This window comes from Equus asinus, chromosome 17, assembly GCF_041296235.1.
Source record: "Equus asinus isolate D_3611 breed Donkey chromosome 17, EquAss-T2T_v2, whole genome shotgun sequence".
In the NCBI taxonomy this organism is placed as follows: Eukaryota; Metazoa; Chordata; class Mammalia; order Perissodactyla; family Equidae; genus Equus; species Equus asinus.
In genome coordinates, this window is record NC_091806.1 from 27231892 (window position 1) to 27251815 (window position 19924).

Consider the following 19924-nt stretch of genomic DNA (forward strand, 5'->3'; position numbering starts at 1 on the left):
GATAGCTAATGATGTTCAGCATCTTTTCATATGTCTGTTGGCCCTCCATATATATTCTTTGGAGAAATCTCTGTTCAGATCTTTTGCCCATTTTTTAATTGGATTGTTGTTTTTTTGTTGTTGAGCTGTATGACTTGTTTGTATATTTTGTATATTAACCCCTTATCTGATATATGGTTTGCGAATATCTTCTCCCAATTGTTAGGTTGTCTTTTCATTTTGTTGATGGTTTCCTTTGCTGTGCAGAAGCTTTTTAGTTTGATGTAGTCCCATTTGTTCATTTTTTCTTTTGTTTCCCTTGCCCAGTCAGACATGGGACTTGAAAAGATGCTGCTCAGACCAATGTCAAAGAGCGTACTGCCTATCCTTTCTTCTAGATGTTCCATGGTTTTGAGTCTTAGATTCAAGTCTTTAATCCATTTTGTGTTGATTTTTGTGCATAGTGTAAGGGGATGGTCTGCTTTCATTCTTTTGCATGTGCCTGTCCAGTTTTCCTAACACCGTTTATTGAAGAGAGTCTCCTTTCTCCATTGTATGCTCTTGGATCCCTTGTCAAATATTAGCTGTCCATACATGTGTGAGTTTACTTCTGGGCTCTCAATTCTGTTCCTCTGATCTGTGTCTCTGTTTTTGTGCCAGTACCATGCTGTTTTGGTTACTATGGCTTTGTAGTATATTTTGAAATAAGGAGTGTTATACCTCCAGCTTTGTTCTTTTTCCTCAGGAATCCTTTGTCTGTTTGGGCTCTTTTCTTGTGCCTTATAAATTTTAGAATTCTTCATTCTATTTCTGAGAAAAATGTTGGAACTTTGACAGGGATTGGGTTGAATCTGTAGATTGCTTTAGGAAGTATGGGTATTTTAAAAATGTTAATTCTTCCAATCCAAGAGCACAGAATATCTTTCCATTTCTTTGTGTCTACTCTGATTTCTTTCAACAATGTTTTATAGTTTTCAGTATACAGAACTTTCACCTCTTTGGTTAAGTTTATTCCTAGGTATTTTATTCTTTTTGTTGCAATTGTAAATGGGATTGTATTCTTAATTTCTCTTTCTGCTACTTCGTTGTTAGTGTACAGAAACACAACCGATTTTTGTACATTGATTTTGTATCCCGCGACTTGACTGTATTCCTTTATTGATTCTAAATGTTTTTTTACTGGAATCTTTAGAATTTTCTAGATATAATATCATGTCATCTGCAAAGAGTGACAGTTTCACTTCTTTTCATATGTGGATCCAATTTATTTCTTTTTCTTGCCTGATTGCTCTGGCTAAGATTTCCAATACTGTGTTAAATAAGAGTGGTGGCAGCGGGCATCTTTGTTTGGTTCCTGTTCTTAGAGGGATAGCTTTCAGTTTTTCTCCATTGAGCATGATATTTGCTGTGGGTTTGTCATACATGGCCTTTATTATGTTGAGGTATTTTCCTTCTATACCCAGTTTATTTAGAGTTATTATTGTAAATGGATGCTGTATCTTGTCAAATGCTTTCTCTGCATCTATTTAGATGATCATGTGAGTTTTACTCTTCATTTTGTTAATGTGGTGTATCATGTTGATAGATTTGTGGATGTTGAACGATCCCTGCATCCCTGGAATGAAATCGACTTGATCATGATGTATGATCTTTTTAATGTATTGTTGTATTCCATTTGCTAGTATTTTGTTGAGGATTTTTGCATCAATGTTCATCAGTGATATTGGCCTGTAATTTTCTTTTTTTGTGTTGTCCTTGTCTGGTTTTGGTATCAGGATAATGTTGGCTTTGTAGAAGGAGTTAGGAAGCCTCCCCTCCTCTTCAATTTTTTGGAAGAGTTTGAGAAGGATAAATATTAAGTCTTCTTTGAATGTTTGGTAGAATTCACCAGGGAAGCCATCTGGTCCTGGACTTTTATTTTTTGGGAGGTTTTTGATTGCTATTTTGATCTCCTTACTGGTGAGCAGTCTAATCAAATTTTCTACTTCTTCTTGGTCAAGTTTTGGAAGGTTGTATGTTTCTAAGAATTTATCCATTTCTTTTAGATTATCCAATTTGTTGGCGTATGGCTTTTCATAGTATTCTCTTATTATCTTTTGTTTTTCTGAGGCGTCCGTTGTAACATCTCCTCTTTCACTTCTGATTTTATTTATTCGAGCTTCTCTCTTTTTTTCCTGGTGAGTCTAGCTAAGGATTTGTCTATTTTGTTTATCTTTTCAAAGAACCAGCTCTTGGTTTCATTAATTTCTTCTATTTTCTTTTTAGTCTCTAGTTCATTTCTTTCTGCTCTGATTTTTATTATTTCCTTCCTTCTGCTGATTTTGGGCTTTGTTTCTTCTTCTTTTTCCAGTACCTTGAGATGTGCTTTTAGATTGTCTATTTGGGATTTTTCTTCTTTGTTGAAGTAGGCCTGAAATGCTATAAACTTCTCTCTTAGAACTGCTTTTGCTGTATCCCATAGATTTTGGCATGTCATGTTTTCATTTTCATTTGTCTCCAGGAACTTTTTGATTTCTTCATTGACGCAATCATTTTTCAGTAGCATTTTGTTTAACCTCCTCATTTTTGTGGCTTTTCTGGTTTTCTTCCTGTAGTTGTCTTCTAGTTTCATACCTTTGTGGTCAGAAAAGATTCATGGTATGATTTCGATCTTGTTAAATTTATTGAGACTTGTTTTATGTCCTAAGATGTGATCAATCCTGGAAATTGTTCCATGTGTATTTGAAAAGAATGTGTATTCTGTGGTCTTTGGATGGAATGTTCTGTATATATCTGCTAAGTCCATCTGGTCTAATGTGTCCTTTAAGGCCAGTGTTTCCTTATTGATCTTCTGTTTGGATGATCTATCTGTTGATGTAAGTGGAGTGTTAAAGTCCCCTACTATTATTGTGTTACTGTCTATTTCTCCTCTTATGTCTATTAATAATTGCTTTATATATTTCAGTGCTCCTACGTTGGGTGCATAGATATTTACAAGTGTTATATATTCTTGTTGGATTGTTCCCTTTATCAGTATGTAGTGCATGTCTTTGTCTCTTGTTACACTTTTTGTTTTAAAGTCTATTTTGTCTGATATAAGTATTGCTACCCCCACTTTATTTTCTTTGCCATTTGCACGGAATATCTTTTTCCATGCTTTCACTTTCAGTTTGTGAGTGTCTTCAGGTCTGAAATGTGTCTCTTGTATGCAGCATATACATGGGTCTTGTTTTTTATCCAGTTGGCCACCCTATTGCATTTGACTGGAGAATTTAGTACATTGACATTTGAAGCAGCTGTTAATAAATATGTATTTATTGCCATTTTGTCACTTTTTTTCCTGGGTGTTTTAGTAGTTGTTCTCTAATCCTTTCTTTTTCTCTTGCTCTCTTCTCTTGTGGTTTGATGGCTATCTTTAGTAATATGTTTGATTTCTTTTGTCTTACTTTTTTTCTTGCTTCTTATAGGTTTCTGATTTGTGATTACCATGAGGATCTTATTTAATACTCTATGCATATAACAGTCTACATTGAGTTGATAGACTCTTTAGCTTGACGTCTCTCTAAAAGCTCTAGTTTTTCACTCCCCTCCTCCCACACTATATGTTTTTCAAATCATATATAGTCTCTTGTTTAGTGTGTGTCTATCTATTACCCTCTTATCATTGAAATAGGTGATTTTAGTACATTTGTCTTTTAACCTTCATATTATCTTCACAGGTAGTTGATCTGCTACCTTTACTACATTTTTACCTTACAAGTGATTTTATTGCCTGGTTTTAGTTGTTGTTGTTTTGTTTTTTTGATAATTTTTTTATCTCTGTTTGTGGTCATTGCTTTCCCACTTAAATAAGTCCCTTCAACATTTCTTGCAGAACTTGTTTCTTGGTGATAAACTCCTTTAATTTTTGCTTGTCTGGGAAGCTCTTTATCTCTCCTTCTGTTCTGAATGACAACCTTGATGGATAGAGTATTCTTGGCTGTAGGTTTTTTCCTTTTAGCACTTTAAATTCATCATGCCATTCTCTCTTGCCTGCAGGATCTAGGCTGAGAAGTCCACTGATTGTCTTATGAGTTTCCCTTTATATGTCACTTGTGGCCTTTCTCTTGCTGCTTTTAGGATTCTCTCTTTGTCTTTAATTTTTGACATTTTAATTAAAATATACCTTGGTGTGGGCCTCTTTGGGCTTATCTTGTTTGGAGCTCTCTGTGCTTCCTGAACGTGGCTGTCTGTTTCCTTCCTCAGGTTAGGAAAATTTTCTTCTATTATTTCTACAAATAAACTTTCTGCCCCTTTGTCTCTCTCTTCTGCTTCTGGGACACCTATAATCCAAATGTTAGCATGCTTGATATTGTCCCAGAGATCCCTTAGACTGTTCTCATTCTGTCTAATTCTTTTTTCTCTTTTCTGTTCTGCTTGGGTGATTTCCTCTAGTCTTTCATCTAACTCGCTGATCCGTTCTTCTGCTTCCTCTACTCTGCTATTGAGTCCCTCTAGTGAATTTCTCATTTCCAGTATTGTATTTTTCATTTCTGTTTTTTTTATATCTTTGCAGATGTGCTCACTGTGTTCATCCATTCTTCTCCCCATATCTGTGAGCATCCTCATGATATTTTGTTTGAACTCTGTCGAATAGGTCACTTGTTTCTGTTTCATTTAGTCCTTTTTCTTGGGTTGTGTACTGTTTCCTTGCTTGGAAAGCATTCCTTTGTCTCCTCATTATTCCTCTTTTTCTGTGCTTATTTCTATGTATTAGGTGAGTCAGCTATGTCTCCTGATCTTGGAGAAGTTGCCTTATGTATGAGATGCCTTATGACGCCCAGCAGTGTGCTTCCTTCTCGTCACCAGTCCATAAGAACCAGGAGTGATCCCTTTGTGGGCTACTTGTGTCTTTCTGCTGTGGCAGGGTTGCTTCCACTCCAGGTACCCAGGGAGTCTAATCTTTTCTTCCCTGGCCAGCTGTTTGTAAATCTGGTTTGGGGAGCCTCAGCACTGCTGCCTACAAAGCTTATCAGCACACTACTATTGCAGTTTTCCTCTTAATTGTGTTGGTACCCAGTTTAGCTGGTTGTTAGGCTCAGGGGTGTACAGTTGTGATAGGCCTTAGGCCTACAAGGCTGTTGTCAGTTCTCTTAGGAGTGCAGCTGAGTGGGGCTGGTCCCAGGCTTGGGAGCACTCAATTGTTTCAGGCTTTGGAAGGTGGGGCTTATCCTTTTTATGGCTATTTGTGAAACCAGGACTTCTGCCACTGGTATGCCTCAACCCCCACAGGACCACATACACGATTAACACAGTCCTGGTCCATACAGACTTCTCAACCCCCTGGAGTGTACCCCAGTGCCACACTGCAGAGGCCCCCACCTCTCCACCAATGCCCACCACAGTTCATCTGGTCCTCACACAGGCCCTGCCTCCAGAGGCAGACACACTTGCCTGCCTGTGGAGGATCAAGGCACCCAGCTAATGCAGGCTGAAAAGTAGCCTGAAGGCTTGCTGTTAGGTGGGACTAGTCTCTAGGGTGGGTTACCTGCCCTGGCTGTACTGGATTAAATCTGTGCTCTAGTGTGTGTGGCAGACCCCTGGGCTAATGGGCCAAGGGATGAACCTCAATGGCACCCACGAGGGTTGTGTCAGCATACCTGGACCAGCTCAGAACAATGGCCCCCACCAATATCTCAGTCTCTGGAGAGGTCTCTCCTCTCACCAAGATGCCCTCAGAGCCTACCAGGTGAGTATCGTTTCACCAAAGGACTGTCAGCCTTCTCTCTGGTGATTTTAGATTGCTGCAATGAGTGAGTTTGTGTGAAGGCACTTTAAGAGCCGGGTCTTTTTGGCTTTCAGCTGATAACTTTTCTGGGGGTATCCTTGCTGCAGTTCATAGCCAGCAAAGCCAGACAGTAAGAGCTATGTCTCAGTTGGGCTGAGTCTGAAGTATGCTTGTAGCAGTATTGGCCCTGCTCTGGACCTCACTCCTCCAGGGAGGGCTGCGTACCTTAGGGTGTTTCCCACCTGGCCAGCTGAGAAGCTGCACTGCTCCCAAAGGTGGCTTTTTTCCTCACCAGAAGCAATTTCTGCCTTCATCAGGACTGTGCCTTGTTGTGGGGGTTCTTTTTAACCAGTTTTCAGTCTGGGGTGATTTTTCCAAAAATAGTTGTAACCTGGTTGTGTTGGTGGGAGGAGACGAGTTCAACATCTGCTCACACCACCATCTTGATGAGCTCCCCTAAGCATCTTTTCCATCTGGCTACTCCCAAGCTATATCCTTTTATGATCAAACAGTAAGATGGTAAGTAAAGTGTTTCTCTGTGTTCTGTGAGCCAGCCACTCTAGCAAAGTAATCAGACCCAAGGAGGGAGTCTTCAGAACCTCATATCTGTAGCTGATTCTTCAGAAGCACAGGTGACAACCTGGACATGAGATTGGCATCTAGAATTGGAGAGGGGGTGCAATCTTGTGAGACTAAGGCCTTAACCTGTAGATCAGATCCTGTTCACCAGGTTGATAATGTCAGAATTGAGTTAAATTTTAGGACACCCAGCTGGTGACAGAGAATTTTTTGGTTGTTTGGTGAAAATAATTAGTGTTAGAATCCTACTTCCTTAATGGAAACCCCAAGAAGGCTAGGTCCATATCTATTTTTGCTCACCAACATATTGAATTCCAGCCCTAGCTTTGACACTTGCATAGCACCTAGCAGAGTAGCACTTGATAAATATTTAAGTTAATTCATTAATGTGCTGAAACATAATCATTTCTAGGTTATTTTTAAATTAAAAAAATACAGAGGAGAGTGTACAATGTCTTCCCATTGCCTGGGTGTGCAAAGATATATTCATATATACTCTTCTAAATGGAAAAAAAATCCTCCAGAAGGAGACACAGGAACTATTAATACTGTTTGTAGTTAGAGGTAAGCTGGAGGTCTGGACTGTGAAGATCACTTCTTATTATGTTCTCACTTGCATACCTTATTGGAATAATTACCATTGACATATATTATTTTTCAATATAAAAGCATGAAACAAAACAATAATAGTATAACCATTGTCAAATACAGATGGCAGATTATTGTTTTCCATAATGTAAAAGGGGGTAAGTAAAATTTCACATGCTTTTTAAAAGTTTTTATAATTAGATATATTTAAGGTGTGCAACATAATATTTTGATATACATATGCATAGTGAGTGATTACATCAGCAAGCTAATTAACATACCATTCTCCTTACATAATTAACATTTTTATGTCTGTGTGAGGACACCTGAGGTTTATTCTCTTAGTAAATCTCCAACATAAAATGTAGTATTTTTAACTATAGTCACCATGCTATACATTAGATTTCTAGAAATTATTCATCATACTTAATTGAAGCTTTTTATGCTTCAATTTGTATACATACAATTTGTATACACACAAATGCTTCAACATTTCCCCGTTTCCTTTAACTCCCTGGCCTGACCACTTTTTACTCTCTGCTTCTGTGAATTTGACTTTTCTAAATTCTACATACAATTGAGATTATGCAATATTTTTCTGTATCTAGTTTATTTCTTCTAGCATAACGTACTCCAGGTTCATTTATGCTTTTGCAAATGGGAAGTTCGTCTTCACTTTTAAAGCTGCATAATATTCCACTGTAAAAATATATATCATTGATGGGTAATTAAGATTGTCTCCTTATTTGGGCTATTCTGGATAATGCTGCAATGAACACAGGAGCACAAATACCTCTTCAAGGTATTGAGTTCATTTCCTTTGTATATATACCCAGCAGTGGGATTGCTGGATCCCATGGTAGTTCTAATCTTAATTTTTTGAGAAACCTCAATACTGTCTTCCAAAATGTCTGTACCAATTTAATATTCCCCAGAACAGTGTATAAGTGTTCCCTTTTCTCCACATCCTCACCAACATTTATCTTTTGACTTTTTGGTGATAGCCATTCTAAAAGTTGTGGGGAAACATCTCACATTTGCATTTTTCTGATGATTAGCAATTTTGAGCACCTTTTCATATATCTGTTGGGCATTTGTGTGTCTTCAGAAAAATGTCTAACTTAGGTCCTTTGCACATTTTTTAATCAAGTTGCTTGTTATTTTGCTATTCTGTTGTTTGAGCTCCTTATATATTTTGAATAATAGTCCCTTATCAGATCTATGGTTTGCAAATATTCTTTCCCAATCCATAGGTTGTGTTTCCATTTTGTTGATTGCTTCTTTTGCTGTGTAGGAACTTTTTAGTTCGAAGTAGTTGCACTTAATTATTTTTGCTTTAGGTACCAGTGCCATATTCCAGACATCATAACCAAGACCAATATTAAGATATTTTTTCCTATTTTTTCTTCTAGAATATTTATGGTTTTAGGTCTTATATTTAAATATTTAATTCATTTGAGTTGATTTTTGTATAGGTTTTAAGGTTCCATTTTAATTATTTTGTATAATTTCACCTAACTTTTATTTCAACCAGGTCATTTTTTCTTAAACCTTAGCACTTTAAACATTATTTCAGCAAATATGGAGCTAATATATGTATATACATATATATACACAAACACAAATATGTGTATATACATATACACATACACAAACTTTACATCTATAAGAAAATACATAAATTATATTTGCATAGCTTTATCCATTCAGAGGATTGTATCAATCAAGTGTCTCTCAGAGGAAAGATCCAGGTAAATTGATAAACAGGAAGAAAAGAGAACAAAGCAGGGGAAAGGGAGAACAAGTATCACTGCTTCCTTGTGTGCTCAAAACTATTTTCTTCCTCTTACTGGCTCCATCATAAAGTACCAGGAAGCACTGATTCTCTTTTCGAAAAAATCTGTACTTCTCTATCACAAGTTTCTAAAATCCTGCTAGAATATGTATATATTTTTAATTATTTTTTAATGGATTTCCTTTGGGAAGAGTCATGAGTTAATGAGTTATAAAAATGTTTAATATTCCCTTTCAACGTGAAAGCTATTGGAGTTTTCTTTTCCTCCTCCATATTCTTTCTCTCTTCTTTCTTTCTTTCTTTCATTTATTTTTCATGAAGACGTAGCATAGCACTTAGAATCAATCATGAGGACCGGCTTCTTGACAAAGTTGTGCTCCTAACTAACTCCCTGACCTAGAGGAGATCAATTCCCACTCTACTTATTAGTTCGTTCACCGGACAATGAAAGTGCTCACCCAGATCATCTCTAAAGTAGTCTTCACTTTTAACATTTCTATGACTAAAAGATACATATATATGTTAGTTTGGAGCCTGTCCAATCAGTAGTTAACTCTTCAGAGAAACTATCACAGCAAAATGCTAACTTAAACTGTTCTTGGTAGTGTGAGACTAACTGTTATGTATCGCAATGTGACTTCTGACATTCTGGGGATCCAGTGCCACTGCAGCTTCTCGTGCCATCATTGCTAGCTTACTGGTGGTAGCATCTGCCTAGTTTTACAGGGATATTGATGACTGCCTAAGCAGTGAGTTTCTTACTGCTTTAGTAAAATGAATGTCCTTGGAGCCTTTGGATGAGCAAGGTGGGAGGTGAGGAGGAGGATGATTAGGCAGTGGTAGAGCAGATTACACACAATGGATCATTTATAGTTTCTCAATCTTCCTTCAGATTTCTCCAATAGTATGGCAGGTTAGTTTGAGATTTTGACCTCAATGACTGCAGACAGCTTCTTTGAACTCAAGATTCAGTTAACCAGCCTCATGAATTATTAATATCATTCTAGGGATTCAAGCTATCACATTAAATCCCAAATCCTTGGTAAGTGTGCCTGTGTCAGTAAATTTAGCTATACGAAACTTAATATGTCCATGTCCTTGGTCTCATGCTATTAGAATTCTTTCCTGTCGATGTTCCCCATTCTCTTGTCAATAGGGATTGGTGAGGTCCTTTTAATCTTACCACATCAGGTTTTCTATGTCACTATCTGGGCTATATTGATTTTTAAGTTTCACCACAAGCCCACAAGCAATGTGGGGGCTTGGTGTTAAGGAGAATTATATTTGAATGTGCAACTACCTCAGGTGCTGTCAATAAAAGGCTGTCATTGAAGGGAAGTCCTTAGTCCTTATATGAGAGGAAGAAACTCTTTGTTTTTCAAAAGAGACTTAGGAGGATTTGAGATTCAGAATTCTCAGATTTGTCCTTCTCTGCCCAAATGCTCCTATCCTATATCTCAGAACCTCGCTCCTATCCAGTTAGAACTCCTCTATTCCCATGAAATACTTACAAAGGTTAACCATTTTTGGGGGGAGGAAACTTTTCAATGTTGACAAGGATGTCATGGCATTGGTCCTCAAATGCAGCTTATCAAGGACAACAGGAGATAAAGACTCCTTCATAGCTGTAATTTAAACTTCTTGGCTGCCTGTTTCCTTTTTCTGCAGGTTAGCCACAGGTATAAATTTGGGCAGGAGCCAACTCACCTCAGGATATTTATAAGCTCTACTTGCATGCCTCTGTGCCACAGAAAGTTGATCTCTCACTGTCTTCTCTTCACTCATCCTTCAGTCCATGATGCCCTCGGTAACCAGTTAAATAAGTTGGATGCCACTAGATGTCATAGATAAATAGTGTCCCATTTCCCACCACTATGGGTTTATATCTAATCTTCAAATATGTGAAGAATCCAGTTTCATTTGAATGTATGTCTTCTGGGACTATTGCTAGGACCAATAACATATATAAACCTAGTAGCTAGCAGACATTTACCTAAACGGCTAATTTGGGAAGGGATTAATAAAGGGATTATTAGAAAGAAATGTATGGTGCACGGAATTCCCCCAAACTCGTGTAATAATTCTAGAACTAATAACTTCTGAAAGATGTTCTTCCTCTATCCCTGAAGGAGCAAGAAGAGAGAGAGTTTACTAGCACTGGAGAGAGAGCTTTGAAAGAGGGTCACCTGGAAGGAGCTATGGTCCAGGTCCAGGGATGCAGCCACCTGTGGCATGTCTGCAAGCAAGGGGCCTTGGAAAAACATTATGACCTCACTCTCCTCCCTGCCAGTTACAACCACTGACTAAACCCATTAAATAGATGGAGAGTAAAGGAGCCCCCTAATGCAGTTAACACAACTAGCATCCTGGAGCAAAGAGGAGTTTAAAAGAGTAGAGGATGGATTTGGAAGGACAAAGGAAAGGTCTTCAATATAGAAGAAAATTATCAGCATCATTGAACTTATATGCTTTAATATGCAGATGTACGCATATGAATATATAGTATATGGAATTTATGTGTACACATATGTTTACATTAGCTTCTACACAACTCAAGAGAGAATGAGAATGCAAGTTCTGACTGATGACATTTTCACCAGGGACTTGCAGCCTTAAGTCAATTCCCCATCTTATTAAATAATACCCAACTTGTTAACACATAGTTTTCTTTAACTGCTATTTAAGCTATTTCTTAAGCTAGGAAATCCTGAGGGTTACAGGTATTTACCCTTCCAGGGATGCAGAAACTGATATAAATGATTCTGGGGCAGGCATATTTGAATTCTATTGAAGTGACAGTCTTGCTCAGAATTTTAGATGAATTACCTAATTCACATGTTAGAGGCTTTATCTTCATATTTAAAGACATATATTTTTGGCCTAATTGTTCTCATTAAGGTTAAAGTCCTTAATAATAAGAGCAATAAATAATTTAAATAAAATATAAATTTCCAGTACTACATTATTTATGTAGTGTATTTATGTATATTACTTATATTTAAAATTGGCTTTTTAGAGTATTTTTATATATTTTTACTGTATAATATGTATAAAATACAGTTAATTCTGGGTACTTTATGATTCCATCATTGTATATTATCTTCTGTACACATTTTTTCCAAACCTTGGTAAATGTCCTCTTTTTTCTTCATAATCTCCTGAGTATTTTCTTATGTCTACAGATATTATTATGAGATATGAATTTATAGTAGCTGCAGGATGTTTCAATAGATAGAAGCACTGATAGAAAAATATTTTATTCTTAAAATATGGATGAGTCTAGTTTTTCAGATATAAAAAAATAACACTTGAAGTTGAGATGTCGCACATTTAGCAAAAGAGCATTTGATATTCTGAAGACGACCAAAGTACAAGAAAATAGAAATTATAATTTAATCTTTCCTTTAATGAAACAGTCATTCCTAAAGGGAAAAAAAATAATAATCGTCTTGGGAAATTTTGAATTTAATATTATTAAAGTCATTAAAAAGGAAGCCATTACGGTGAGATGGGTCTTATACTTTGGTAGCCTATGTAAGCAAACAAGTGCCTAAGGACAGAGTCATTGCACGTGAATCTGGGAAAATGAAACTTAAGAACAACCAATCATAAACAACCATCTGAGTTTTCCCAAATATGACAACCACATGAGCTATAACCAATCAATTAATTTCCTTGTTTTGCTTCTATTTCTCTATAAAAACCTCTCCTCTAGCTCCTGTCCATGGAGGACTCCTAACCACATTCGGTTTGGTACTACCTGATTCAAATCAACGTATGTTCATATAAACTCTTGAAAATTTATATGTACCTAAGTCTATCTATTAACAACATATAATTGTAAATTCTGAGGAGTCTGTTGCAAAATGCAAACTCTTCTGAATTAAGCACTTATATTGCTGACTCTTAGACTTCAAGGTGTACCAGTGATCCAATGTTATTTATTTAACATATTTTTTCATTTATTTGCACAACAATTCAAGCTGAACTCTGATTTTCTCTTTTCTTAGGTGAGATTCCCTATAGCCATGGAGAGAAGCAATCACTCATTGACAGAGTTCATCCTGGTGAGCTTCACAACAGACTCTGTGATGCAGCTGGTCCTGTTTGTGGTGTTCCTTGGCATGTACTCTGTGACTGTGATAGGAAATACCACCCTTATAATGTTGATCTATAATTATTCTCTGTTGCACATGACCATATATCTTTTCACTGGGAAACTGTCTTTTCCAGGTTTCTGGTATTCTTCAGTCTACACCCCAAGGATCCTAGTGACCTGCATCTCTGAAAACAAAAGCATCTCCTTTACTGGTGGTGTAGCTCAGTTCTTCTTCTCTGCTGGGCTAGGGTAGAGTGAGAGTTACCGTTGGCTGCCATGGCTTATGACTGCTATGTGGCCATTTCCAAATCCCTGCTTTATGCTGAGGCCATGTCAAGGAGGTTGTGCATCTGTTTTGTTATATATTCCTATACTGGAGGTTTTGTTCAACGCAATAATACTCACCAGCCACATTCACTTTGAATTTTTGTGATGACAATGTCATTGATGACTTTTTCTGTGATGTCCCACCCTTGGTGAAGTTGGCATGTGATGGGAAAGAGAGCTACCAGGCTGTAGTGTACCTCTTCCTGGCCTCCAACATCATTACCCTTACTATGCTCATACTGGCCTCCTACTTCTTCATCATTGCCCCCATCTTGAGGATCCACTCCACCCAGGGCTGCCACAAAGCCTTCTCCACATGGTTGTCCCACCTGATCTCTGCCACCTTGTACTGTGGCTTTATGTTCCACATCTGCACTTGCCCAAATCCCAGCTATTCCCTGGAGAGAGATAAAATGGTTTCTACATTTTATACTGTGCTGTTTCCCATGTTCAACCCCATGATCTACAGTCTGAGGAATAAAGATGTGAAATAAGCTCTGAAAAAACTTTTCAGGTTAACACAATCTGAAGTCTAAATTAACATACATTACTCAAATCAGTGCTCAGTGAAAATGAACTGCTTCCATGAAAGGCTAGGGAACTAGGTTAAAAAAAACTTTTTTTGCTTTTCACAGAAATCCAATGAAAGAGATTCTATTTCTTTGTATTAGTTTGTTTTGTTTTAGTGATTGAACTATAGTCTATACTGTAGAAAGCAGAATCAGAGTTTAATGCAAAATAGACATGTATATGTTACTTCTGGGATCACAAAGGATTGGATTCTACTTAAATATATCCCCTAAGAGTGACCCAATTATTTTTTTCCCTACATAATGGCCAGTAGAGAATGTCAAGAAAATTTATATGGATTCTTGAGATTTGTGCAATATACCACAAATCCTTCTTGTCCAATACCCACAGAACTTTTGTAGTAATGGAAGAATAAGGAATGTTAAGTATTTTGTGATGCAAGAAAGAGAGTAGTGACATATTAGATAATAAATGCAGATGAAAAGAAAGATCACAAATGTCAGAGTTATTACAAATGGTGAAATGGCTACAATTATTTGTTCTAAAATTTAAATTTGTGCATTTTATAATTGTGCTCATTACAACAATAGCTATAATTTTTCAATAACAAACTTCTTCCTTCTTGGTCTCAAACTAATTATTTGTCAAGTGTAACTAATAATCCTTAATTTGCAGTCTTGTTAAAAAGAGTATTGAAAAAATATCAGCTAAACCTGTCATGTACTGAATATTGAGCTGTGGATGGAAAAAGAAAAACAAACAAGCATTGAGTCTAGAATATAGTGGGTTTTTTCTTACTGATTTGTTTGATTCCCTTGATGTTATTTTTGTTTCATAGGAAATATGTTGTGTTATGGAATGAAAGATATGATAGCAGAGTACGCATTCTCTGTGGAAGAGATCACTCTTTTATGGTGATGGTAAAACCATAAAGATACATCTTTCTCCAAACATTTAGAAAAGTGTTTTGGTCCCTTTGGTTTTTTATTTTTTGGGTTTTTTTTTTTTTGTAATCTTAACCCTTAAAGGTGTTGCCTAATATTAAATTGATATAAAATGCAAAAAGTTTACAAAGATTTTTTTCCTATTTACTCAATTAGAGCTTTACAAAGGAATTTGGAGGGACTGCTTTATGAAAAAATAAGTAATTGGAAAATCTTGAGAAAATTTCCACTATTTTAATCATTCCAAATATTTCTCCCCATAACATAAAGCTTGTTTTCCAAACTTCAAATTCAAACAATACCCATGAAAACCATCCAATTCTCATGTTCTCTTCCCAAATCTCCCAAAGAAATACAATATTGATACTTTGTAGTACTAGATTTGTAAAATTTATCATCATTTCTTTGATAAATTTTACAAATCTAGTACTACAAAGTATCAATATTGTGGGAGATGAAACAATCCAATATTATAGGTTTAAAATCTTGTAATTACAACAAAATAATAATAAACAATTAAAAGTGGTTTGCTCAATGTTTCATTGTTTTAGGCAGAGTTTGTTGAGTTTATTTGAAATATTGCAACGTTTTCAAATATGTGTATAACCAAATGTTTGGAAAATACTTTTAGAGCATTCTGCAAAATTACAAACGTCATCTCTGTGGCCTTAGGGTCTGCATGGTTTTCCAGAAGGCCTCTTTGACGTCTTTGTTTCTCATGCTATAGATGAGAGGATTGAGCAATGGGTTGACCACAGTGTAGAACAAAGCAGCCACTTTGTCTTTCTCCAGGGAGTAGCTGGAACTTGGCCTTGAATACATGAAGAGCAAGGATCCATAGAAAAGCATGACTGAAACTAGGTGAGAAGCACAGGTGGAGAAGGCCTTGTACCTTCCTGAGGCTGTTTGGATCCTCAGGATAGCTAGAAGTATGTTGAAATAAGAAATCAGGATGGCAAGAATGCTGGAGAGGACTGTGAATCCCACCACACCCAGAAGGACTTTTTCATAGACGTGAGTTTCTGTACAAGACATTTTTACCAATGGTGGTGCATCACAGAAGAAGTGATCAATGATATTTTCATCACAGAAACTCAGATGGAAAGTATTGGCAGTATGGGCTATTGCATTCAAGAGCCCTCCTACATAGGAGCCAGCAACAAGTCCGGTACAGAGAGAACTGGACATAGTACTTGAATAAAGTAATGGATTACAGATAGCCATGTGGCGGTCATAGGCCATGACTGCTAGGAGATAGCACTCAGTGTAGGCGACAACACAAGAAAAAAACAACTGGGCTCCACATCCAGCCAAGGAAATGCGCTTATCTTCTGAGATACAAATGGCCAGGATTTTAGGAGTATACACAGAGGTGTACCAGAAATCCAAAAATGACAGATTGCCGATGAAAAAATACATAGGCGTGTGCAGGTGGGAATCAATATGGATTAAGATAACCAGGGTCATGTTCCCTGACAGTGTTATCAAGTAGAGTGTCAGAAATATTCCAAATAGAATCAGTTGCCACTGGGGGTTTGCTGAGAAGCCCAGCAAGATGAATTCAGTCAGGGTGGTGCGATTTCCGACTTCCATATCAATAGAGGAGAAAGCCTGATAAAGATTATGAGAAAAAACACTGTTTAGTATTTTTCTATTGAAAGAAATAAACAAAGATATCAATTAAGTCAACAATTACTAGAGGCTTATGGACTGTTATCCAATATTACCCAAGATGATATAATTTCAGACTGTTACTTGGGAACTGCTTGAAGTGGAGTATAATCTGACCTTGGAATTAGGACTTTTACTCACTAATTGTTTAATGCAAGGTAAGTCCCTTAGTCTCCCCAAACATATGAGAACAATGAAGCCCCCTGACAAGTTGTCTAATCGAATAAATAATCTCTGCCTGAAAACCCGTAGCTCAATATTTGGAACATAAGGAACACTCAAAAAAAATTGAGTGTCCTTCATGTATTATTGAGAATTTATAGGTCATGCATCATGTTGGTAGTCACACAAAAACCAATGTATTGTCCTACTACTGCTACTATTAGTACAAATAGAAAAATATATTACAACTGTGGACAGATGGTATCCTGAGTCTTATACTTCATCTACTTAATCCTTTCCATAACTTTATAAGGTAGGTACTATTATGATCCTCATGAAGTTTAAGAAACATTTTCAACATCACAGAATAGTCTACAGCAGAGCTGGTATTTCAACCCAGGGTTATATTTACCTAGAATATATGCTCATGTTCTCAACTGTTAAGTAATATATGTGTTTTATAGGTGAATTCTTTGCTCTTTTGGTCTCCTGGCTAAGGCAATCCTATAATCATCTGGCAACCTGAATTTCTTTACCTATTAAAAAGAGCATTAAAAAATTCTTTTATTAAACACTGCTTTTTTTTCACAATTCTCTAGTTGATGTGAGATTTATATACATAGTTAAGGCCTTTTTTTTTAATATAGTGAATGCTGACCTTTTGGAAGAACCAGTTTTTGGTGTCAAGCATATTCAAACATCATGAATCCTTCCAAGTTGAAATTCCAAAGTTCTCAGAGAGAAGCAAAGGTGGTATCTAATTTAAAACGTTACAGAATTAGGGCTGATGCCCTAGTAGTCAGCTGACTTTCCCACTAGGTTTAAGGCAGTGGGAGAAAGCTAAAACCAAGAGGACTGTGGTTTACTTCAATGTTTAAAATATTTGCCTTTGAGCTAAACCAGAGCCAATGTTGTAACTAGATTGCAAATCCAAGTTTTCTACCTCAAGTTCTACTGTTACCATTTATTCGTTAGTGAGGTACCTTAACCTTTCAAATGTAGGTGATGATGTTCAGAGAGGATCTGACTTCACTGATGGCACTCTGGTAAAAACATCTTGGAGTCCTGAATACAATTCCATTTTTTCACTAGTATATAATGGATCTTTTCTTGATAGCACACAGAGTACAGATGCTTTATGCATACACACAAGATTCTATAAGCTGTCTCTAACTTACCTTTATAAAGGTCTCTCTTACCACTCCTCCTCATTGATTTAGTATTTCAACCGAACTATATTACTCACATGATTGATTTCCTCATAATATCCTCACACATCCTGGGTGTTTCACAGTTATAATGCTTTCCTATTATTCATTTATACAATACAACTTTTTTTCTGAATATGCTGAAGGTTGAGTAGAATTATCTTGGCAGAAATGTATAGTTTTTATACTCATAATGTATAAAATGGTGGGTTATAGCCATAATCTCAGTGGTTACTATGAACTTTCTCTGCTATGTTATCACTCATCTTTACAAGGAAAAATGTCTGGTACTTAATAAGTTCATTTTTAATACAATACGATTTGGGCAAAAATGAAATATCTGGACAGAGCTAATTACTACTCCTCTACTACTACCCTCTAAAGAGGCAAATAACTGATAAAATAAATTTTCTGGTCTAAGATCAAATTCTTCTCAGAAGAATAGATATTTAAATGAGACCTGAAAAATGAGCCCAATGCTAGCCCATTGTCAGGGTAAAGAGAGAGAGGAAAGCAGTTACATGAGAAGAAAGAACATAGAACAGAACCCTCCCCTGAGAGAGAGTCTGGTGAGTTTAAGGAGCAGAGAGAGATTAAACAAAGATTGAGATGGAGGAGGGAACCGGGGATAAGCCACAAGAGCTACCAGATCACAGAGCTTACTGAAAACCTTATTAAGGATTTTGACATTCAAACCAATACAAATGGAAGCCATCGCTATTATGAGGAGGTAACAGGGTCAGATTTATCATTTTAAAGTTTACTTTGGGTGCAGATCGGAGAATGGATTGAAAGGGAGGAAAAGTTCCCTCTTAACAGGAATCTCTCTGAAATCTTCAGTTGTTTATGTGTTGAGACCAGTCCTCTGGTAAAGGCACAAAAAAGAGGCATTCAAAATTAGAAATAGAATTGCTAGGGCTCGTATAAACTGGGACCGTATCCTGATAGACAGGACTCAAAGACTGTCAGTCTCAACCTCTCTTCTAGCCAAGAATGTGCATTTATACAGGAATTTAACCTCAAAATACTAGAAAAGTTTTAAAGACAAGATCCTTTCAAAGTACTAGTTGATAATGAAAGCATCGCCTCTCTATCTTTACACAAGAAAGTAGAAAGTCATGGAAGGAATGGATAAATCAATTTGATGAAAGCTTTAGAACATAGAATTAAATGAAAGATACAGTTATCATTCTGAATTCTGTGTGAAATATAATTGTATCTCAAATTCATCACATTATATTTTGTACAAAAGCTCTAATTTTGAAAGAGAAAGAGTGAAATTAACCAGTAACTAATAATCTATGTGATATGTGACAAAAGAAAGACTACAGTTCTTTACTGATTCCTTGATTTCAAGACTAGATTTTGTTATTCTAACCTTGGAGTCAGCCATGGCTTTGTGGTTTGTCGTGGCCAATAGTTTACAGCACAGACAGTGCTATGCAGATGCGAAAGTCTGGGTCTCAAGAGGCTTTGCAAACTTCTCTTCTCACTTTTCAAATCCTGCTACCACAATGTAAAAGAGCCTTAGTTAGCTTGCTGAATAATGAGGCATCTGCCTGTGTTCTCTTTGTGACCCCAGCTGACAACAAGCTGTCCCCCAGACATGTTAGTGGATCCATTCTTCATCATCCAGCTCTCAACTGAGCTAACAGATAATCACAAACCTATGAGCACAAACCCAGGTTAGAGCCGACATGTCTGACATAAGTAGATGTGCATAATTACAGAATTGGAATGGTACCTGCAGTCAAATCTTGATTCCACTCAGTAGTAGCTCTTCAATCTTGGGAAAGTCTTTAACAACCTCCAAGCCACATTTCTTTACCTTTTAAAAGGTAAGAAAAGTGTCAGTGCTATGTAGATCAAATGCATATCTCAGAACATGGTCAGAAAACATGCATAACTGATGGTAGCTACTTTTACTCTCCAAAGCATAAATACTACCTGACTTATTTCTAAAATGTGAGCTTCAGGGAAAAAAAGAGAAAGCCACTTTTCTACAAGGAAATAATTTAATCCAGAAGGATGATATATTTCAGAATCTTTCTAAAATCCTCAAAGTTAATATTTTTGTCACCTACACGCAAGCAATTTGACAAAGGAGTGTCAGGCTTGAAAGTGAACAGTTCATTGGCCTTGGATTGAGGAGTCTTGTGATAAGGATGGAGGCTGAAGCTTAATCACCAGTGTGACTTTAAGAGCATCACAGGTCCTCTCTGAACGTAATTTCATCCATATGAAAACATTGGTCGATCCTTTTCCAGTAGCCACCTTTTATGTTATCAGTTTGTT

The 19924-nt window shown here is 36.7% G+C and overlaps 1 protein-coding gene and 1 pseudogene across 1 annotated transcript in view; one reads left to right on the forward strand and one right to left on the reverse strand.

Annotated features, from left to right (window-relative positions):
* Positions 1-12715: 12715 nt before the first annotated feature.
* LOC139040460 (olfactory receptor 9G19-like) lies at positions 12716-13649 on the forward strand (annotated as a pseudogene).
* Positions 13650-15118: 1469 nt separating this feature from the next.
* The window catches only part of LOC106835842 (olfactory receptor 9G4), a 145099-nt gene continuing 140293 nt past the window's right edge, over positions 15119-19924 (reverse strand). The window contains exons 3-4 of the mRNA XM_014848443.3: positions 19374-19457; positions 15119-16199 (exon numbers count right to left, since the gene is read on the reverse strand). Of these exons, the coding sequence (XP_014703929.3) occupies positions 15243-16181 (939 nt within the window). The 5' untranslated portion in view covers positions 16182-16199; positions 19374-19457 and the 3' untranslated portion in view covers positions 15119-15242. The remainder of the gene's footprint in view (positions 16200-19373; positions 19458-19924) is intronic.